The following is an 18267-nucleotide window of genomic DNA, read 5'->3' as shown; positions in this document are numbered from 1 at the left end:
CATATATAACCTGTGCAAATCTTTATAACTGATACATGTGGGACAATAACCGTATACATTGCAAGCTGATTATATCAAAAGAAATGACTTTGTAGTTTAATAGGTAACTCTATACTTACCAGACAATGTTGGTTGTAAAGCTTATCAATAGACAGTAATAGACCATTTAGAGCGCGAAATTTCCAATGAAAAAGACAATACTTTAAACGTTATAAAACTGTCAAAAAAATAAAAAGGTTTTTTAAACTGCCTTATTTTTTATATGACTTGTGTCAAAATTTATAATTTATAAATTGAAAATTTCTCTAAAACGTGGATTATGGCGGCGGTATTAGATGTATCATCTAATAAGCTCCGCTCGGATAAGGTAAATTCTAACAATTATACATGAATATTCTCTGAATTAAAATATTTCTTTTGGCCGAAATTTCAGGAATAATTGCGAATATATTTTATTCTATTTACATGACTTTAATTTAAAAGTTTTACGTTCATTTTTAATGCCTTTCAAATTATCATGTAACGTCAATTTAGATACTTGATTGTTATAGGCAGATGTGACACGTATAGTCAGATGTGACACGTATAGTCAGATGTGACACGTATAGTAAGATGTGACACGTATTGGTTTGTACAACCCTCATGCATGTGTAGGGCTAACATTTAATGCGTTTAAGAAATATTTATTTCAAAACTTTTTTTGTGTTTTTTTTATTTTGTGTCTACGTTAAAAAAAACACTGGTAAAATACGTTGAGTGTTTTCCTCCATTAGAAATCTGCTGTACTGAAAATACAAAATGAGTATTAACATCGGAGCCGGTTGAAGGTCATCATAATTCGAATAATTCAGAGTCTGTTTTAGTCAAACGGAAGATTTGAATGCAAATATATGTTAGATCTATATATTAAAAAGCGTGCCAGATCCAAAAATATACATTTACGCCAATTTGTAACATTTAGCGGCATTGAAATGTGTTTTTTTTTAAAACGTAACAATTTTGTAGAATCATTTTGATGGGCTTGATTGTGCAAGAAAGGTTATTTAAACATCTTTCCATAGTGATTGATAATTTGATAGACAATTGTTATTTCGGTGGGAAGATGGTATAATAGCGGGGGAAATGAAGCATGTTTTTGCCTTTCGCCTGTTCTCGCACTGCAGGGTTAATGCAGGGATTTCATTACGGCGCTAAAATGGCTTGTCAGAGACTCGCATAATATAACTAATTCAACTCGTTCAATAAAGTCAGTATTGAACCTAAATTCATTCAATATCCTCTATATATTATCGAAATTTAATATTGTAATATCGAAATGATTAAAAACAGGATAACTTTTGAATAACTTTTAAATCAGACAACTTATGTTATATCTGACTCTTTGACACAGGAGTGCGTAGAAACACACTGCAGTCCTTGTGGTAGAGAAAACAGGAAGGTAGATGCTACAAAATTCTGTACTGAATGTGACGAACATTTGTGCGAGAAATGTGTGCACGATCACAAGAAATTCGTGGTGACCAAGACACACAGAATTACAGGTACTAAATTAGTCCTTAATGTGCCGAGTTACGGACTAAAATGTCCAAGATATGTTAAGTGACCTTAATTGTCTATCCTTTTTTTGCAATGAAAGTGATTTTTGAAATAGTATATGAAATGTTAACAACTAGTTCGTAGCTATGTTTCATTATGTTGAAATATAAGGCAGCTAAATAGAGACAAATGTTAAAAACTAGTCAAATAAAATGTGAGATTAAGACTCAAAACTTAGAGCCTGTTACATGGAAAAACTACATTCAGGATTTATTAAGAAAGGCTTATCTTCCAGGATTAAATGACATAAATTTTGTTGATGTCGAGTTATGCGAAGAACGGAATGCTATTCTAAATAACTCGTGAAATCAATAAATTAAAAGACGGAAACTCCCAAGGAAAAGATGGCAAAATTTATAAATCACCATCCCTGATCATTACTGCTATTTTTCATAATTTTTTTAAGATATTAGAAACTGGCGACTTTCCTTACATGTTGAGAGTGAGTACTATTGTGCCTATACATTAATCCAGTAATAAATTAGAGCCTACTATCTTAATCCTATATCTTAAATGCTGATTTTCAAAAAATCATTTGATGGTCATTTGCACCATAAATTATTCACTCTTTAACAGGTCGAAATATATTGAGTGTATTGTCGTCTTTATTATACTGCATTTTATTTCTCTAAAAATAATGCTTGCTGGATTATAAATTCGCTATAAACATTTCTGACATGCCATATATAAATGTTGTTTGCAATATAACCTTCGACTAGCGGCTCGGGTTATATTTCCAAACAACCGTTTATATTGGGACCATATAACATTGCACAAGGCAACGGAACGTTACTCGGACGATAATATCTTATTTATATGTTAGTGAGTTATCTCGCTTTCTACAAGAGAACTTACAAATGCAATTTTCAGATTTTTGCAATGATACAGACATGACTATTTATGAGTCAAAACCGAAATAATCGTGTTTCTAAACGGCGGTCCATTACGAACGTATAAACGTTGGTTATACATGTATAATGATCCGTTAATGTAACGTTACAAATACATGTACATGGAACTTTCATTCACACCAAAACTTTCTTTGTCAAGAGCGAAAATTATGCTGCGCAAGCAATGAAATCTATTTTGTGAGACAATCTTTTCATAGAACATTCGGTTACATGACAAATATTTAACATATTTGATTCTAAATATATGGTACAGAATATTCGAATATTTTAGAACAAGTACATATTCAATATTATACAGATTTCCTTGGAGTTACTTCCTCTGTAAATGATTGTTGTAGACTTCCATTATTAGTTTAAGGTATTCTAATATAAAAGTAGGAAGTCTTAGAAAATATTTATTGTTATACCACTGGATGAAAATAAATCCTGTATTTGAAGACAGCACTTAAATATCCTCAATGTATTACCGTCAAAACATACTGCTAATACCTTCTGCACTATAAGCAATTATAAATGTTTGCCGTTTTAGCTAAACAAAAACCGCCTAGTACACCAAGACAAAAACTGACAGACAGATGTACGCACCATGAAGGGAAGACAATCGAGTTGTTTTGTGGCGACCACGACGAGCTGTGCTGTAGTGTTTGTGTTGCCGTCGGCCACAGAGCTTGTAAAGATGTCATATATATACCCCAGGCGGCCGCCGGCGTCGAGAGCAGCATGGAACTACTCGAGGTCAGTGGAAACTTCTGATTAACATGTGATATACACATACAAATGTATATGATTTTTGATTTTTTTTTCTGTTTGAAATATTAATATAAATGACACAATTTTCTCACAACGTTGCTCGTGATGACGCCATGTGCATGATTTGTCTCAATAATTGATTTCTTGTGCCAATTCTGTACTCAATTGAAAAAGAAAGCGTGCGCTTGGTACCTTGAAAATTATGTATACATAAGGGCAAAATATTGGAGGAATAGGTTTCATAATTTGCAGAAATGCATTGACCATACATTGGTTTAACTTACATGTATATTGAAATATGATAATTATCAGAAGTTTAGTTTTGTGTATATAGCGGCTGGGTGAAAAGTAAAATTTGTAAAAATGTATTTTAACGCATTTTTGTTTCGTTACGTAACCGGTAACATTACTCAGTATCTGTTGCGATCATCTTATATGAAAATCAACGATAATGTTCGAAAAAGTATCCAAAGCTAAAACGCATTTTTAAAAAGGGAATATTCTGCAATCTTTATTTTTCTTCACTCAGCTGTTTACACATAAGCAAAGTCCTGATAATGATCAAATTTCAAATCATCGTGTAGTCAATAAATTTCTGCAAGTTTAAATTTCAAATATGCCAACATTTGCTTAAATAGGTGTACAAAACTTTCCTGTAACCAAGTGCACATTTTTCTTTGCAACTTATTATAAATTATTTAAATTTTTATGATATGTGCGTTTTCAGAGCTGTAAGGAATCCATTTTCTTTATTTCAACAGAATCCATAGAATCAATGGCAATAGTCAAGACTAAATACCTTGAAGAAAATGCGGTATTTTAAATATGCAAGCATTATCTAAGCCTGACATAGTGTGTGCACTAATAGCTCAAATAATAAAATACATTTTTATAGGTCAAAGAATCTATACGAAAGATAAAAGCTGACGTTGACACTCTCCGAAACCAACGCGAGGAGAATCAAAATCACGTGCAACAGCAGAAAGAGGACATCATTAACGCCATCTTGGACATGCGCATTAGAATCACGGATATCCTGGACAAGTTAGAACATACTGCCAGGCATGAACTTCAGGAAAAGTAATAAACATTTGTCTCAGGATATCTAACATAAAATTGAAAACGTGAATTAGTCGTATATGTTTTTTTAACATTAATACTACGGATTGCATTTTGAAAATTTTATTCACAACAGTATACCTGTAACGTATTTGCCATAAGGTTTGATTTTTGAAATTAATTGATGATTAAAGTTAGATAACTTTTTTCTTATATGAGGATGCAACTGAAATAGAAAGGCTCAATTTTCTGAGAACTTTAGTCTGATAAAACGAATATTCAAATATACTAATATATATATTTACAATTGTTGTTCCAATGTCACAGTGTAAGGTTCAACACAATACTGAAGTAATTGGTATATATCGATATTTCAGGTATGACGTCGTAATAACGAAGATAGATGATGACGTCAAGACGTGTGAAGACGTCTCTGATACTCTTGGTGGTCTTACCGCAAAGATAGAGACAACAACAAACAATGAACCAGAACTGTTTGTTACGCTAAAGAAAGCCAAAAAGAGTGTACAGGAAGGTTTGAGCAATATAGTTTTCTTCTATAGAGCGTTGTTTCTACAATAATATACGTATATACTTATATACACGAATATCATTACTGTATACTAAGGAAATATATATATCAATTTTGAGTGCATTGTTGCCAAAAAGCCAAAAGAGTGACTAATGACAAAGCATTTGAACGAAAAACCATGCATTATTATACGAAAATCCAACAACAGTATAATTATATAAATAAATAAGCAAATAAAAAGAGAATTTGATAAAAAAGTGTTGAACTACAGCGTGCAAATTATTCGCGTAGACAAAAAAGGGGGACGAATACGTGGTTTAAATTGTCTGGGAGGACAAATGTCCGTCGATTTGAGATACCGTGGTCTTTTGAATAAACTTACTAGTATTAAATACTTTTCAGTCTTTAAATATATATTGTTTATAGGAAAGGCTGTCGTACAGAACATTTCTAAGAACTTAGGGAAGGAAAGGTTACTGTTTATGGCGGACAGAAATCTGGAGAACTTGTTGAATAGCATGAAGACGCTTGGTGATTTTGGGGAAGACACACACAATTACAAAGCGCAGTTTGAGGGCGAATACAACATCAGCTTATCATCAGGTATTACAATCATGCTATCATAAGATCCATTATTAACAACGTCCGGTTAGCCCAATAGGTAGAGCGTTGGACCAGACGGTGCAGGTAGGTCTCTTCCGTTGTGAGTGTTCATGAAATCCCTTATACGGTCATTCGTACTGTACCTCTGCTCTGGCATGTACAAAAGTTATCAGTTTCTTGCGAACTGTAGGCAACTAGTACTGGTAAGCTGTTTGACGGCCTGCACGAGAACAGTGCGGTGGCTGAACTGTGCTCTGGCAAATTCAATGTGTCTTACTGTCCTGATCCGGGGGTAAACTACCAACACCACCACCACAACCACTTTATTATACTAGTATTATTCACGGATAAAGACAGCTTTTCTGCAGAGAAGTTGAGAAGTAGTAGCTTCACATTAATTGTAATTAAACTGATTGTAATTAAACTGAGTTGGTATATAATGGGAAGATGTGTAATACATGTTCCATAAATAATTATGGTGACAGTATTTAGTATTATACGCGAAAACAAATCACGAAAGAATTAAATACTGATGCTGTTGGAAAAGTGCCATTATAGCAGATAAAAGGGGTTTCTAGAAAAAAATTTTATTTCACCATGTAATATAAATTTTTATACAAAATGGAATCCTTTAAAACTTTTTTTCCGGAATTTTTTCAAAAAGGATATCCAAAAATATTTTTTTTTTTTTTATAAAATTTTTAAAAATACTTACGGAAAATGTTCACATTTTTTAATCAACCCATTTTAAATTTTCGTTCTATCTGAAAAAACAAGATAAAATGCAAAATCTCCCCAAAAAATCATAACACCCCTGCCAATCAAACCGGGCCCAACATTTAATTTTGGGCGTGTTGGGCTTTCTTTTTGGCATTTTGTATTTCTCTTATATTAGTGAAGACTTTGCAGAACAACACCTTTTTGCGAGAGCATTAATTTTTTTTATTGTTTTTTAAAGGGGTTTATTCAGAGAGGGGTTAATGCATTTGAAGTAGTTTGCTAAAAATTGAACCGGGTTTTAAGAGGGTTTTTATCCTAAAATGGTTTTTTTAGCCGCGTTTCAAGTACAATGTACTCGGTTAAGGAATTCTTAACTTTTTCCCCAAATTTCCGACCTAATATATTTAAAGTTATTTCAAATTAAAAAAATAAAAAGGGGAGAACATTTAAAAAAATACTACAAGTATGATGATATATAATTGGTGGTGTATACATGTATATTTTATTGTATATGCATTTTGCTCAATACGTCAATAATTTTCGTATTGAAAAAGCTCTCTCGTAGAATGTTTTTAAATTACAAATTCTTCTAAAAGTTTTGGTTTGGTGTTTTAGAATACGATTATTCTAAATGACTAAAGTTCATGTATTATTCATATAATGCGACTTAATTAACCTTGATATATGTTTTCATTGTTTAGCTCACTTTTAATATGTTATATAAAATTTATATCTATAAACATTATTTACAGATCATGGTACGAGTGAGGATAACACAGGTTCTGTATGTCTACCCGACGGCAAGATAATTCTTACCAGCACGCATCATAAAAGGCTCAAACTTCTGACCGCTAATTTCCGCGTGATTGACCATGTTGACCTTCCCGGCAAACCTTACGCTGTATGTTTAGCTAGTCCTGCAGAAGCGATCACCAGTCTTAGAGAAGAGAAACAACTTCAGTTTATCACAGTAGATAAGAAACTAAAAGTGTCACGACTGATGAAAATTGGCGTGTCATGTTATGGTGTTGCATGCAATAATGGAGAAATATTTGTCGCGTGTATTGGTGGCCAATACGAAAATAGACCGCAGCTGAGGGTGTACAATATGTCTGGGCGTCTACTGCGGGTATTTGAAAGGGATCCCGAGGGTATTCCAATATTTTCTTCCCCGAGAAATCTAGAGATAAGCCCCGACGGCACAATGATTCATATAACAGACAGAGAATCTGGCGTTATAACGATGGGCTTGTATGGTAAAATCCTGTCTAAGTACAAACGCCCCGATTTAGAATCTCCAAGAGGCATTGCCGTCGACCCCGACGGTAATATTTTTGTTTGTGGTCAGAATTCACACAATGTAATACAGTTGAATGCCGCAGGCGAGGAGGCTGGTGTAGTGATAAAAGACCGCACGCGGTTTTACAGACCACAGTCTGTATGTTTCATACAGAAAGGACCACGATCTTGGATACTTGTTACATTTCTGAAATCCAAGTTTGTTAAACTCTATGCACTAGCATAAATAACACGAAGTACAAACTGATAAATTGTCTGAAGAACACTATTATTAAGCTACATATTTTATTTCAAATTAAACCTGGCCAAAACGTGGTTTGTATGGTGACACTTCAAAGTTTTTATTATTCATTTATAAAAAAGGTCATTTTCAAATAGACAGACCCTGATTCAAAACCAAACTTAAAGGAGCTCCGTTGAGATTAATGGCCTATAAACCTATAATTTGAAATTCTTACAAGAAAAGTTGAAGCATTTAAAATGGAAAAAACCCGCATATGATTATAAAGAAGTATACCCAGAATTAAATTGAATATCGATTTTCTGTGTGATCTTTAGCAAAGATTCGAGTGAAAAGCTTTGAGCGCTTTTCACTTTTTTGTCTTTTTGCACAATAATAACGATTATTTAAGAAGAACAGGGTTAGGAAATGATCTGAAAATGTGCACACACATTATTGGTCCTGACCTGCATCAGACGATACACAAATCTCGGGAAATAGTTCCAGACCCGTCATATCACATCAGTGATGTCCCTTTAATCAACAAAATAAACAGAGCCAATAATAGCATCAATATAGACAACAAAAGATATTGAGACAATTATGTTTACTTTAACACTTCCATACATAGTCGTTGCCTATTGTACACCTTTTTTTAGAACATTTTAGTTATTCTACGTTAATTCACTAGCATTTTCCCTGATTTCCGTTAATATTATATAATATGTCCCTCTATTATTCTCTATTGTTCTCGTCAATGTTATATATTTAATTAATGGTTTATGATGAAACAAGTTGTATGCCAATTATTATAGATGTGAAATATATTCTATATTTTATGCGGAATATTTTCATAATACGAAACATTGTAATCTAAACGACCTGTGTATTCTAAAAATGTCCTTTTCAGTAATGTGTTTCTCAAACAGTATGGCACTTGTGGGAACGCTCGGATATTAAACTTGTTAGCAAAAAGCTCGTATCTGTTCTGTAATGTCTCTAAATCCTTAGGACCGAATGAGCAAATTCCACGGAGGCGTTTTCCGTTGCAAACATGTGACGTCTTTCCTATCCAGACCTTGAATCTTGCTATATAGTTGAGTGTACGATTATAATCATTAGGATGACCTGAAAAACAGACATAGAACACATAAGTGTCTAAGTAAAAGCAGCTTGCCTTCAGGTTGCTTATTTTTTCATAAAAATATTAAAAATAAATTAAGAAGTAAGATATTGCAAATTGACAAAGAAAGCAATTTACACATTGCAAATTGGAACTTAAAACCTTCCACTTCCCAAAAATAGAACAGGATATGTGAAAATAGACCTTACTGCGTTAGTCACACTGTTCAAATAGGGTGATAAATACTGCAAAAACAGCCAATAAACGCATAAAAACATGCAAATTTTTACGGGAATCTTGAATACTTTTTTACTTTTCTTAAAATAATAGAACATTTTTCCAATTTAGATTTTTTTGAAATATAGGCATGCAACTGTAATGATCGACTTTCAAAGATAGTTTTATCACAAACCCGTGTCGCTTTTGCGACTCCGTTAAAAGGTTTTTGCACGACCGTGCACATATTTTGATGTGACGTCATTTGCGATATACAAACCTAACGTAAAGACGCGCTTAATGATCTAGCGTTACTGAATAACTCACAATGGTTACTTCCCTTATGTTATTAGTTATAAAGATTTTTGACAGGTTATATGGCCCTATATAAACGGCTGTTCTTAAATATAACCCAAGTCGCTAGACGAGGGTTATATTGCAAAAGCCGTTTATATAGGGTCATATAACCTGGCTGTCAAAAATCATTATAACGAATTTATAATATAGCAAGCATCATTTTGTGGAGAAAAAGTAAGATTTCTTCATAAATCGACAGCAGTCGTGTAAATAAATCTATATAAACGTCACGATTATCCAATGAAAAGCGACGTTACAACCTTACAGTATTATAAAACACTACATTCTCAATCTTCCAGTTACCGCCCCTCCCCCAGTAATATACCTCCTAGTAATACCCCCTTATTTTGTTGTAAGCGTTGTGAGCAGTTTGGTATAATTTCTGTCGAAGATGTACATGTATTACGGATATAAATGGCTAAAATATAGGTTACCTCTATGTGACCCTGGTGCTTTAAGCTTCTGATTACAGTTAAGTGTTGAAAAAGCTATTTCATCTGAAGGTATCTTCAATTGCTTTGTCCAGTTTAAGACCGCTTTTGCTGTTTTATTGTAAAGAATAAATTCAACAAACTCTCGAGTTAAAACAACATGTGTTGAGGTCTTGTAGGCAGTAAGGCCGTAAGGTGGCTGTCCTGATATAAGTAGATCAGGCTTTCTGAAAACAAATATCATTTATCAAAACTATTTGCACTACTAAAACGTTTTTGATGGAATGTAAAAGTGTCTAATTTAGTATGTCAACAATCGTCATTCTTGAAATTTTCCCAATGCACGGTATCACTTTTTATATATTTTATATCTAAGTATTATTATATTGACTTTATTTTTTTATACAATGCACTTAGTGTGAATGCATTCCTTTATGTTTCTTACTTCAATGTTAATGAACAATCTATATTTTAATGGCGTGTTATCAATAAACTACTTGTACGCCGATTTAATCTACTAATGGATACCATATATTATATAAAGTACGGAAACGTTAAAGGGCCTCCAATAAGTGAGACCATGATGTGTAAGTCGACTGATTTTAATTCGATTTAATTATGCGTTTTAACACAAATCAATTTATTACATTCACCGAACTTTTTCCCGATAAATTTTTTGTCTAGGCATAAAGGTATCTTTTCGTCTTTTGTGACTCCTAGACTAAAAACTTCAAGCATTTTTAGAAAAAGTGAGTAAGAATGACAAAAAAATGGTATTGTCTTTGTGAATAAAATGAATTGATTTAAGTATATACATCGTATTTTCATTTTCCGTATTTTTACTGTAAAAAAAAATATTTTTCCCTGCAGCGAAACATATTTTCCATATTTTCACTGGTGCCTTGCCGGACAAATTTCTTTTAAATTTAGCCAGTACACAAAATTATATGGGAAGTCTTTCAAAAAGGAATGTCAAAGAGAGAAACAAGTTTATAATTTACAGAAAATTCAAATTTTTCCTATAAATACTGGATTTATTTTCATCTTGTGGCATGAAAATCGTCATATTTCACTCGTGGCTACCGCAATTTATTAAATATTCATTTTCTTAAATAGATAAATAGAATATTATATTCTTGTAGTTTCAATACTAAATTTATTGAACTCATTGAATAAAACAGTATGATTTTATTCAACTCGTTCAATAAATTTAGTATTAAACTACACTCATTCAATATCCTCTAACTATCGTGGCTTGATGTCGCGTATGATACTAAATACTGTCAACATAATTATCTTATACAACAGACATTCTATATCAATAATAGTTATAATACGGTGAATGGCGATTTGTGATTTTACAATATTATACAAATATTGACTTTTAAACTGGTGAATATGATGTGATATTTACAGAAAAAAAGAAGTTAATATTGACCGAGGCAGAAGCAAAAATTTACTTCTTAGCAAATAAGGGAAACGCATATATAGTAAAGATTAGTGCTATATACTCACTTTATACGGTCGCTACACTTCATGTTGTTGTAACCTCGGAGAGCAATAAGCACCTTGGCAATTTCGTAATTAGTTCGTAACGGGAATTCTTGCCCGGTTAGGTTAATAAAATATTTCCAAGACTTAGTTTTGTTCAAAAGGTCTTTCATGCATGACATTTCGGCTTCAACTACAGAAAAATTGCCCCAGTAAACATTCACAGGCTTCGTGGCTATGAACACGTTTTGGAAACAAGCTGCAAGTCCTCGCACACGATTTTTAAAAAGTTTAGGTGATTTATTATCAACGTGTATACAGTATGTGTTTTGTGGCTTGTAGATAGTTCGTAGTAAAAATTCAACCATTTGATAGTCTTTATAAACTAGAATACTATAAGCTATTTGAACATCTATTTCCTCTTGGAATGCGAAATAACTAACATCCTCTATATCCTTGTGAATTTTCCTGCAGTTTGGTACCGTCGAGTAAGTCTACAACAGAATGATAGAAAGGAGGATAAATTTTCTAATCTAACAAACCGTATGTCCATTACAATGTAAAAAGACATTGAACCTAATTTTAATGGTAAGTATTTAGTAAATACGCATGACACAATCTAGCCGTTGAAGAATTAATTAATTCTAGAACGTTAATACATAGGGTTTCGGGGGTGTGGAGCTCGAAAATATCACAGACGTTGAAATAAGATTTATTTCTTTTTCAAAACGGCATATATTAAGTTTTTTTTTTTACATATATGACAGGATTGACAAATAAACATTTCATTGAAATTTAAATGTGTTTTGAGCTCCACACCCCAAGTGTCTGTGGTTTAGAACAAAATCTTTTATACTATACAATATCAATAAAGTGAAACAAACAATCAATACATTTCACGTATTAAGGTTTGTTTATTGATTCCACTCCCATGCACATGTTTCATCAGGGATTATATTAATTTGGAAAATATTTAGGATAACTAGTCATACATTTAAAGCCAACCTTTAATAAAACGAAAGAAGAAAAGCATCAGCTAGTTTCATTTAAATTAACATTAGTATCTAATACTGTAATATATTTCAAATATATCACATATAAATGTGATATTTCTGAATATTATGACATTTAAAAAAAAACAGACCAGCAAACATACCAGTATCTTGTGACATTTAAGGCTAAACTTGTAAAGGAACGGAGAACTAGAGGTGTCTGCCTTTAAACCAAGGCATCGTGGTTTCGAACTTTGGTCATGTTTCCTCATAAGACAACAGTACTGGTTATTTCCAAGGAGCGAACTACAGAATTATTTCAACAATCTTAAAAGCGATCATCATGAAGCGAAAGTTAAAACTATATGAGCCGCGTCACCACAAAACCAACATAGTGCGTTTGCGACCAGCATGGATCCAGACCAGCCTGCGCATCCGCGCAGTCTGATCAGGATCCATGCTGTTCGCTTACAAGCCCTATTGCAGGTAGAGAAACTGAAGGAGAACAGCATGGATCTTGATCAGACTGCGCGGATGCGCAGGCTGGTCTTGATCCATGCTGGTTGCAAACGCACTATGTTGGTTTTGTCATGACGCGGCTCATATATGTTTAACCCTAAGTCCGTTGTCTGCAACAAACTCCTCCCATGTAGCCAGTGCAGACCAAGACCAGCCGGCTCATTCATTTGGTCTGCCCTGTTCGGTTTTCAATCATTACATATATTAGATAATAGTTTTATCTAGATTGGAAGAGTGCATGGAAGATATAAAGCGTGCTCAAGGTTAAACCTCTCTTGTGATCTTTTGTTACATCTTGCAATAAAGGAAATGTGTGAACAGTGCATGGTAAGTGATAGACTATAAGATAGTCATGTTCTTTACTAGATATATCACTGATCTTACTACATACAGCATCAGTTTTTATATGCCTTTAATTTAAACATAGTTTATTTCAAATATACCACTTACACTATACAGGCATGAAAAGACTAACTCCGGATTAAAGAATATTTGGGGTTTTCCCAGCTAATCCGTAGGTACAAGTTACAACTTTGAAAATGAGCGCATAATCTTTTGTGAAGGGTAGTACACATACTGATTAGCTGGGGGAAAACCAACATTTGCCGAGTTCCGGATAACATCAATTGTTGAAAAAGGATTGGGTTCGAAAGCTGAGCTTATAAAGGACTTAACCTGAGAATGCCTTACGTGCCTTTATTTGTCTTGCTCTGGAAGTCAAATTACAATGATATTACATGTACTTGTACTCACCTCTAATGACATATTTTGATTTGTTATTGTACAGTTGCCTAGATTTATCACTTTTCTTGCTAACGCTTCAAATGCCAAACTTGTTGAAACATCAACTGGGATAATTTTCCCTTTGTTCCACATATATAGTTTTTTACTTCCAGCTTCTGGTTCGAAATAGAACTTTCCTAACGTTTCTTGATTTTCAAAACGGAATATCCAACTCTTGTTATCTCTACTAAGATCAGCTATATTATTGTTTCGTAGGTGCTCAATATCTATTTGAATACCCCTTACAATACTGGAATAGCTATACATGAAATAAACACCAGTCAATGCTGTTTGTAGACACACAAGTATCATGAACGTAACTGCACGTTTTTTAATTCCTTTACACAAAGTAAATCCATCGCACAATTCAATTATCTTTGCAGATTTTAAATCAAAACTGTTTAACATTTCTGACATTATGTATACCGTACACGCGTAATTAGATACTATTCCTGTGCGACACATCTCCTAGATTTTAGTGTAGATTTCCCTACAGTAGTTTCATATTACTGATGATTTAAATCAATATCGTCCTCATTCTCGTTATAGTATATCGTTTCTTGATGAAGTATTGCAACAGTGTCAAAGATTTCTCTTGTATTACATTAGGAATAAAATTTTAAAATTATTTTAGATTAAATGATAATGTTTTAAAGGTAAATGATACACCTGTGATACATATATAATGTTATCAATAGCTAAACAGTCGACATACAATGACTTGTATTTTATTCTTCATGTAAGTCAAATATATAATTATGTCTTGTAAGATATTGATTAAGTTTGCATTTCCGTGCCTGATAAATACCAAATAAATGATATGAAGGTACGATACAGAAATGATTTGAGGATTGTCGATTGCTAAATGGACTAACCTTTGTCCAAAATTATTCTCTTTTTTCACCAATTTAATTTAGCACAATTAATGAATATTAAAATCCGATCACTGGTACATTTCGCAACTTTATATTAATACCCGCGCCATATCATCATAATCCATTTTGTCCAAAATGACGGATAAAACTTAACCCCTCTTATATATACAATAATAATGCCTGTGATATACTTCACTATAGACTGTACGACAAATATTGTTGCAATATGATCTTATGTTAAGATTGTGAATTATTGAATACTATTGTAATCTTTGTTAAATCTGTGAATACGATAAATTCGTGCATATTTTTAGATCAATACTTGTATTGACGCGTATTAATTTGTTAAGAAATACAAAAAAAAATATATTGTGGTATAATCCGCTTATCTTGACATATTTATAGCGATTGTTACCTTAAGTTGAATCACAAATAGTATTAAAAGTGACGAATTTATATTATTTTCTTTTAATTGGACTCCACTAAGGGTTTTTTGACATGACGGAACTGGAAATGATATTTTGAGATTGATGTTTAACTTGTTGTTTGAGATTAATACATGTTTTATTTATTGTATATACCAATTACTTGTGTGCAAAATTTCAGATCATTCGCTCACTCTGTTTTTCCTTAATGTCCAGAATTGAAAAGCGTGGCATTTAACTCTTTTCACTCATCGATCAAAACAAAAACACAAAAATACGATTTTCAATTTATTTGCGAGCTTTTGCATGTTTTTCTTTTTTAAGAACCCCTGCTCACCGTAGGGAACGTGTTACAGTATCGCGTTTTTCGGTTACAGTATAGAATTTTCAAGATGGAGGATTATTTATGGGAAGAGATGTAGGTGATTTTTATTCAGGTCCATACTACAAGTAGTTTAGTTTCTAAAAGATGTTTTTGTGCTTTGCTTGTAAGGAACAGAATCCGGTATCTAGTCATATATTTCTTCAGACCCTGCACCGCAGATTTATCTCTATATTGTCTCATAAATGTGCAGATTTGACAGTTTAAAAATTTGAATCGAGAGACCAACGCATTTTTTCCCCATTCCGACATTATTTAAGCATGCCTAGATAAAGTAAATCTACAAAACGTTAGTCCTTTGTGTTAAGAAACGTTTATAAAAGTAAATGACCAGTTGAACCTATTTTTCTGTTGGTAAAATGCGTTTGAAAAAATAAACAATGTTACAGTATAGAGCGAGGTTAATTTTGAAGGGTTACAGCATAGACCTAGCGACTTTGATCCAATTTTGTTACAGTTTATACCCAGATTTCGGTTACAGTTTAGATACTTGCCAAATTTCAAACAAAGTTCGTGTATCCATTATTTTTATGAAATAACTCATACCTTTCTATTTAATACATTCTTGAAAGGTTGTATTACTTTTTTCTTCAGCAGAAAAGTTATAGTTTGCTATTTTTCTTACTTTAAGTTTCAGATTGAGACTTTTTGCAGAATAAGTAATGTCCTAAGTAAGGACTGTTTTCACGACAACAACAGTAACGAAGAAATATTATTGCTTGATTTCATTACACATTATAATAATGCCTATTAGTAATAAAATAGAGAAAAAAGAATCCTTAACAGAAGTCCAACACGGAAAACATGAAAATGTTGCAGGATCAGTTTGATTAAACCTGTTCATGGACGGTAGTGGTAACTGCAAGCTACCGTCCAGGCCTCCTAGCACCGGCTTCAGCAGAATTCACATTAAACATGAACTGGTACACTTTAGATTTTTTAACATCTGTGAATGTGTTCATATGGTGGTTATCATGGAACCTTCAAAGTGACACGTTATTGCCATTCTATGAAAAGCGGCATATTACCCCCAAGTTAAAAATGTCGTGTGCCCTAAACGAGAATACAATGAGTGAAACTAAATAAAATGAAATTTTGAGAGGGGATCGGAGGTTATGAAGCCTGCATACCATAGATAAGCTGTCAAAAGACACAATTAACAAGCAGGAAATACCCTGAGAATGATTAAACAGTGAGCAATATTTCAACCTTAAATTGTATTTTAAGTTGGAATTTCCATCTACCATAATGTATTTTGTAAGTATTTAAAAGGGTTTGTTACGTTTGGCTTTCTTGGATTTTAAGTTTCAACGACACTGAGGTCATGTGAAAACATTCCTGCTTTAGTGTAAAGAAAGACCCCAGATACCCTTTGTGAACATTTCAGACACGAGCGGACACCTGACTAGAACCACCGACCTTCCGTAAATTAGCTTGATAGATTCCTCACATACAAAGAATCCAAAGTCATGATTGGATTTCAACTACAGCAGTAAATGAAGATGGCCTTATCCCGACTCTACCACTTTTATGTACCTCAATCAGCCTCACTAGAGAAGATATTGTAATTGTCTGACCTTAATTTATACTTTCAATATTATTTTCTTTTTCAAAAACATGAAAACTGTTATACAGAATGTCTCTAATAAGAAAAAAACGAGTTTCAATTTAATAATGACAAAATAATCATAAATTCAACAAAGAAGCATTCGAAATGACGCCATGATCATGATTTGATTTGAATGCTTTTGGTTCGAGACGAGAAGGGTCTTTAAACATTGCTTTTTTCAAAATCTTTGTTTTGGGTTTTCGTGTCCCCGATTGCAACCGAAACCATTTGAACAACTACATGTAATTGGTAGAAAGTCATGTAAATTTCAACTCATTTAGTCAAGTAGTTACTGAGCGGTTGAGATTGAACACACATGTGTACGACAGACGGACGAATAGACATCGGGCCAATAAGCTCACAGAGATTTAAAAGTCTATGTAACATTCATACATTTTACCTAGTATATATAGAAAATACCGAAGTCTAAACTGTAACCGAAATCTGAGTATAAACTGTAACAAAATCGGATAAAAATCGCTAGGTCTATGCTGTAACCTTGCACAAATAACCTCGCTCTATCCTGTAACATTGTTTATTTTTTCAATCGCATTTTACCAACAGAAAAATAGGTTCAACTGGTCATTTACTTTTATAAACGTTTCCTAACATTAAGGACTAACGTTTTGCAGATTTACTTTTTCTAGGCATGCATAAATAATGTCGAAATTGGAGAAAATGCGTTGGTCTCTCGATTCAAATTTTTAAACTGTCAAATCTGCATATTTATGAGAAAATATAACGATAAATCTGCGGTGCAGAGTCTGAAAAAAATTATGACTAGATACCGGATTCTGTTCCTTACAAGCAATGCACAAAAACATTTTTTAGAAACTAAACTACTTGTAGTATGGACCGGAATAAAAATCACCTACCTGTCCTCCCAACAAATAATCCTCCATCTTGAAAATTCTATACTGTAACCGAAAAACGCGATACTGTAACACGTTCCCTACGGTGCTGCTGATCTTTGTAAGAAATTAAAAATTTATGGTTTTTTTTATGATTTTGAACCTCAGCCGGGTACCTTTTAACTTTGGCTAAAATTTTTCTTTTCTATTGTAAGCTCATAATTTATAAGTTTAATATCGACTGGAAACCAAATTTCGGACTACTGACAACGTTTACGTTTACCCTAGTGATACCAATTATAATTATCAAAATGTTATTACAACAATGGTAACAATATTGATAATCTTAATAAATCATAAATTAAACAGATAATGCATTTTCTTCTTTTTGCAAACTAAAGCATTTGTTTATATTATGACTTATTTTTCTCTCTAACTTAATTACACAGACTTTATTTGACAAAGATCGGACACTATCGTATAGCTAAAAATTGTAATTATTAAAGTTCGTAGTTAAGGTAAC

General features: G+C 32.9%; 2 protein-coding genes across 2 annotated transcripts; one reads left to right on the top strand and one right to left on the bottom strand.

Moving 5' to 3' along the window:
* Positions 1–319: 319 nt before the first annotated feature.
* On the top strand, positions 320–7827 carry LOC132757557 (uncharacterized). Its single transcript, XM_060748872.1, has 7 exons — positions 320–367; positions 1391–1541; positions 3037–3242; positions 4153–4337; positions 4694–4851; positions 5275–5451; positions 6924–7827. The coding sequence occupies exons 1-7, from the start codon at positions 320–322 to the stop codon at positions 7694–7696; spliced, it is 1698 nt and encodes a 565-aa protein (XP_060604855.1). The 3' UTR covers positions 7697–7827.
* Positions 7828–8361: 534 nt separating this feature from the next.
* LOC132757546 (beta-1,3-galactosyl-O-glycosyl-glycoprotein beta-1,6-N-acetylglucosaminyltransferase-like) lies at positions 8362–14053 on the bottom strand. The gene is made up of 4 exons (XM_060748859.1): positions 13573–14053; positions 11333–11802; positions 9821–10044; positions 8362–8818 (listed from the first exon to the last, which is right to left on the bottom strand). The coding sequence occupies exons 1-4, from the start codon at positions 14017–14019 to the stop codon at positions 8520–8522; spliced, it is 1440 nt and encodes a 479-aa protein (XP_060604842.1). The 5' UTR covers positions 14020–14053; the 3' UTR covers positions 8362–8519.
* Between the last annotated feature and the right edge of the window lie 4214 nt (positions 14054–18267).

Source organism: Ruditapes philippinarum, unplaced genomic scaffold, assembly GCF_026571515.1.
Source record: "Ruditapes philippinarum isolate M1 unplaced genomic scaffold, ASM2657151v2 ctg2575_1_1_1_1, whole genome shotgun sequence".
Classification (NCBI taxonomy): domain Eukaryota; kingdom Metazoa; phylum Mollusca; class Bivalvia; order Venerida; family Veneridae; genus Ruditapes; species Ruditapes philippinarum.
Note: the sequence above shows the minus strand (reverse complement) of the source record. Positions and strands in the feature narration are given on the sequence as shown.

What these genes read in the sequence shown, in the direction of transcription:
- LOC132757557 (XM_060748872.1), top strand. Translation starts at nt 320, where the DNA reads ATGGCGGCGGTATTAGATGTATCATCTAATAAGCTCCGCTCGGATAAG. An exon ending in AGGCATGAACTTCAGGAAAA is followed by an intron (nt 4,338 to 4,693) that starts GTAATAAACATT and finishes TCGATATTTCAG; the next exon opens with GTATGACGTCGTAATAACGA. An exon ending in CAAAAAGAGTGTACAGGAAG is followed by an intron (nt 4,852 to 5,274) that starts GTTTGAGCAATA and finishes TATTGTTTATAG; the next exon opens with GAAAGGCTGTCGTACAGAAC.
- LOC132757546 (XM_060748859.1), bottom strand. Translation starts at nt 14,019, where the DNA reads ATGTCAGAAATGTTAAACAGTTTTGATTTAAAATCTGCAAAGATAATT. An exon ending in AAGTGTAGCGACCGTATAAA is followed by an intron (nt 10,045 to 11,332) that starts GTGAGTATATAG and finishes ATTTGTTTTCAG; the next exon opens with AAAGCCTGATCTACTTATAT. An exon ending in AGCACCAGGGTCACATAGAG is followed by an intron (nt 8,819 to 9,820) that starts GTAACCTATATT and finishes TCTGTTTTTCAG; the next exon opens with GTCATCCTAATGATTATAAT.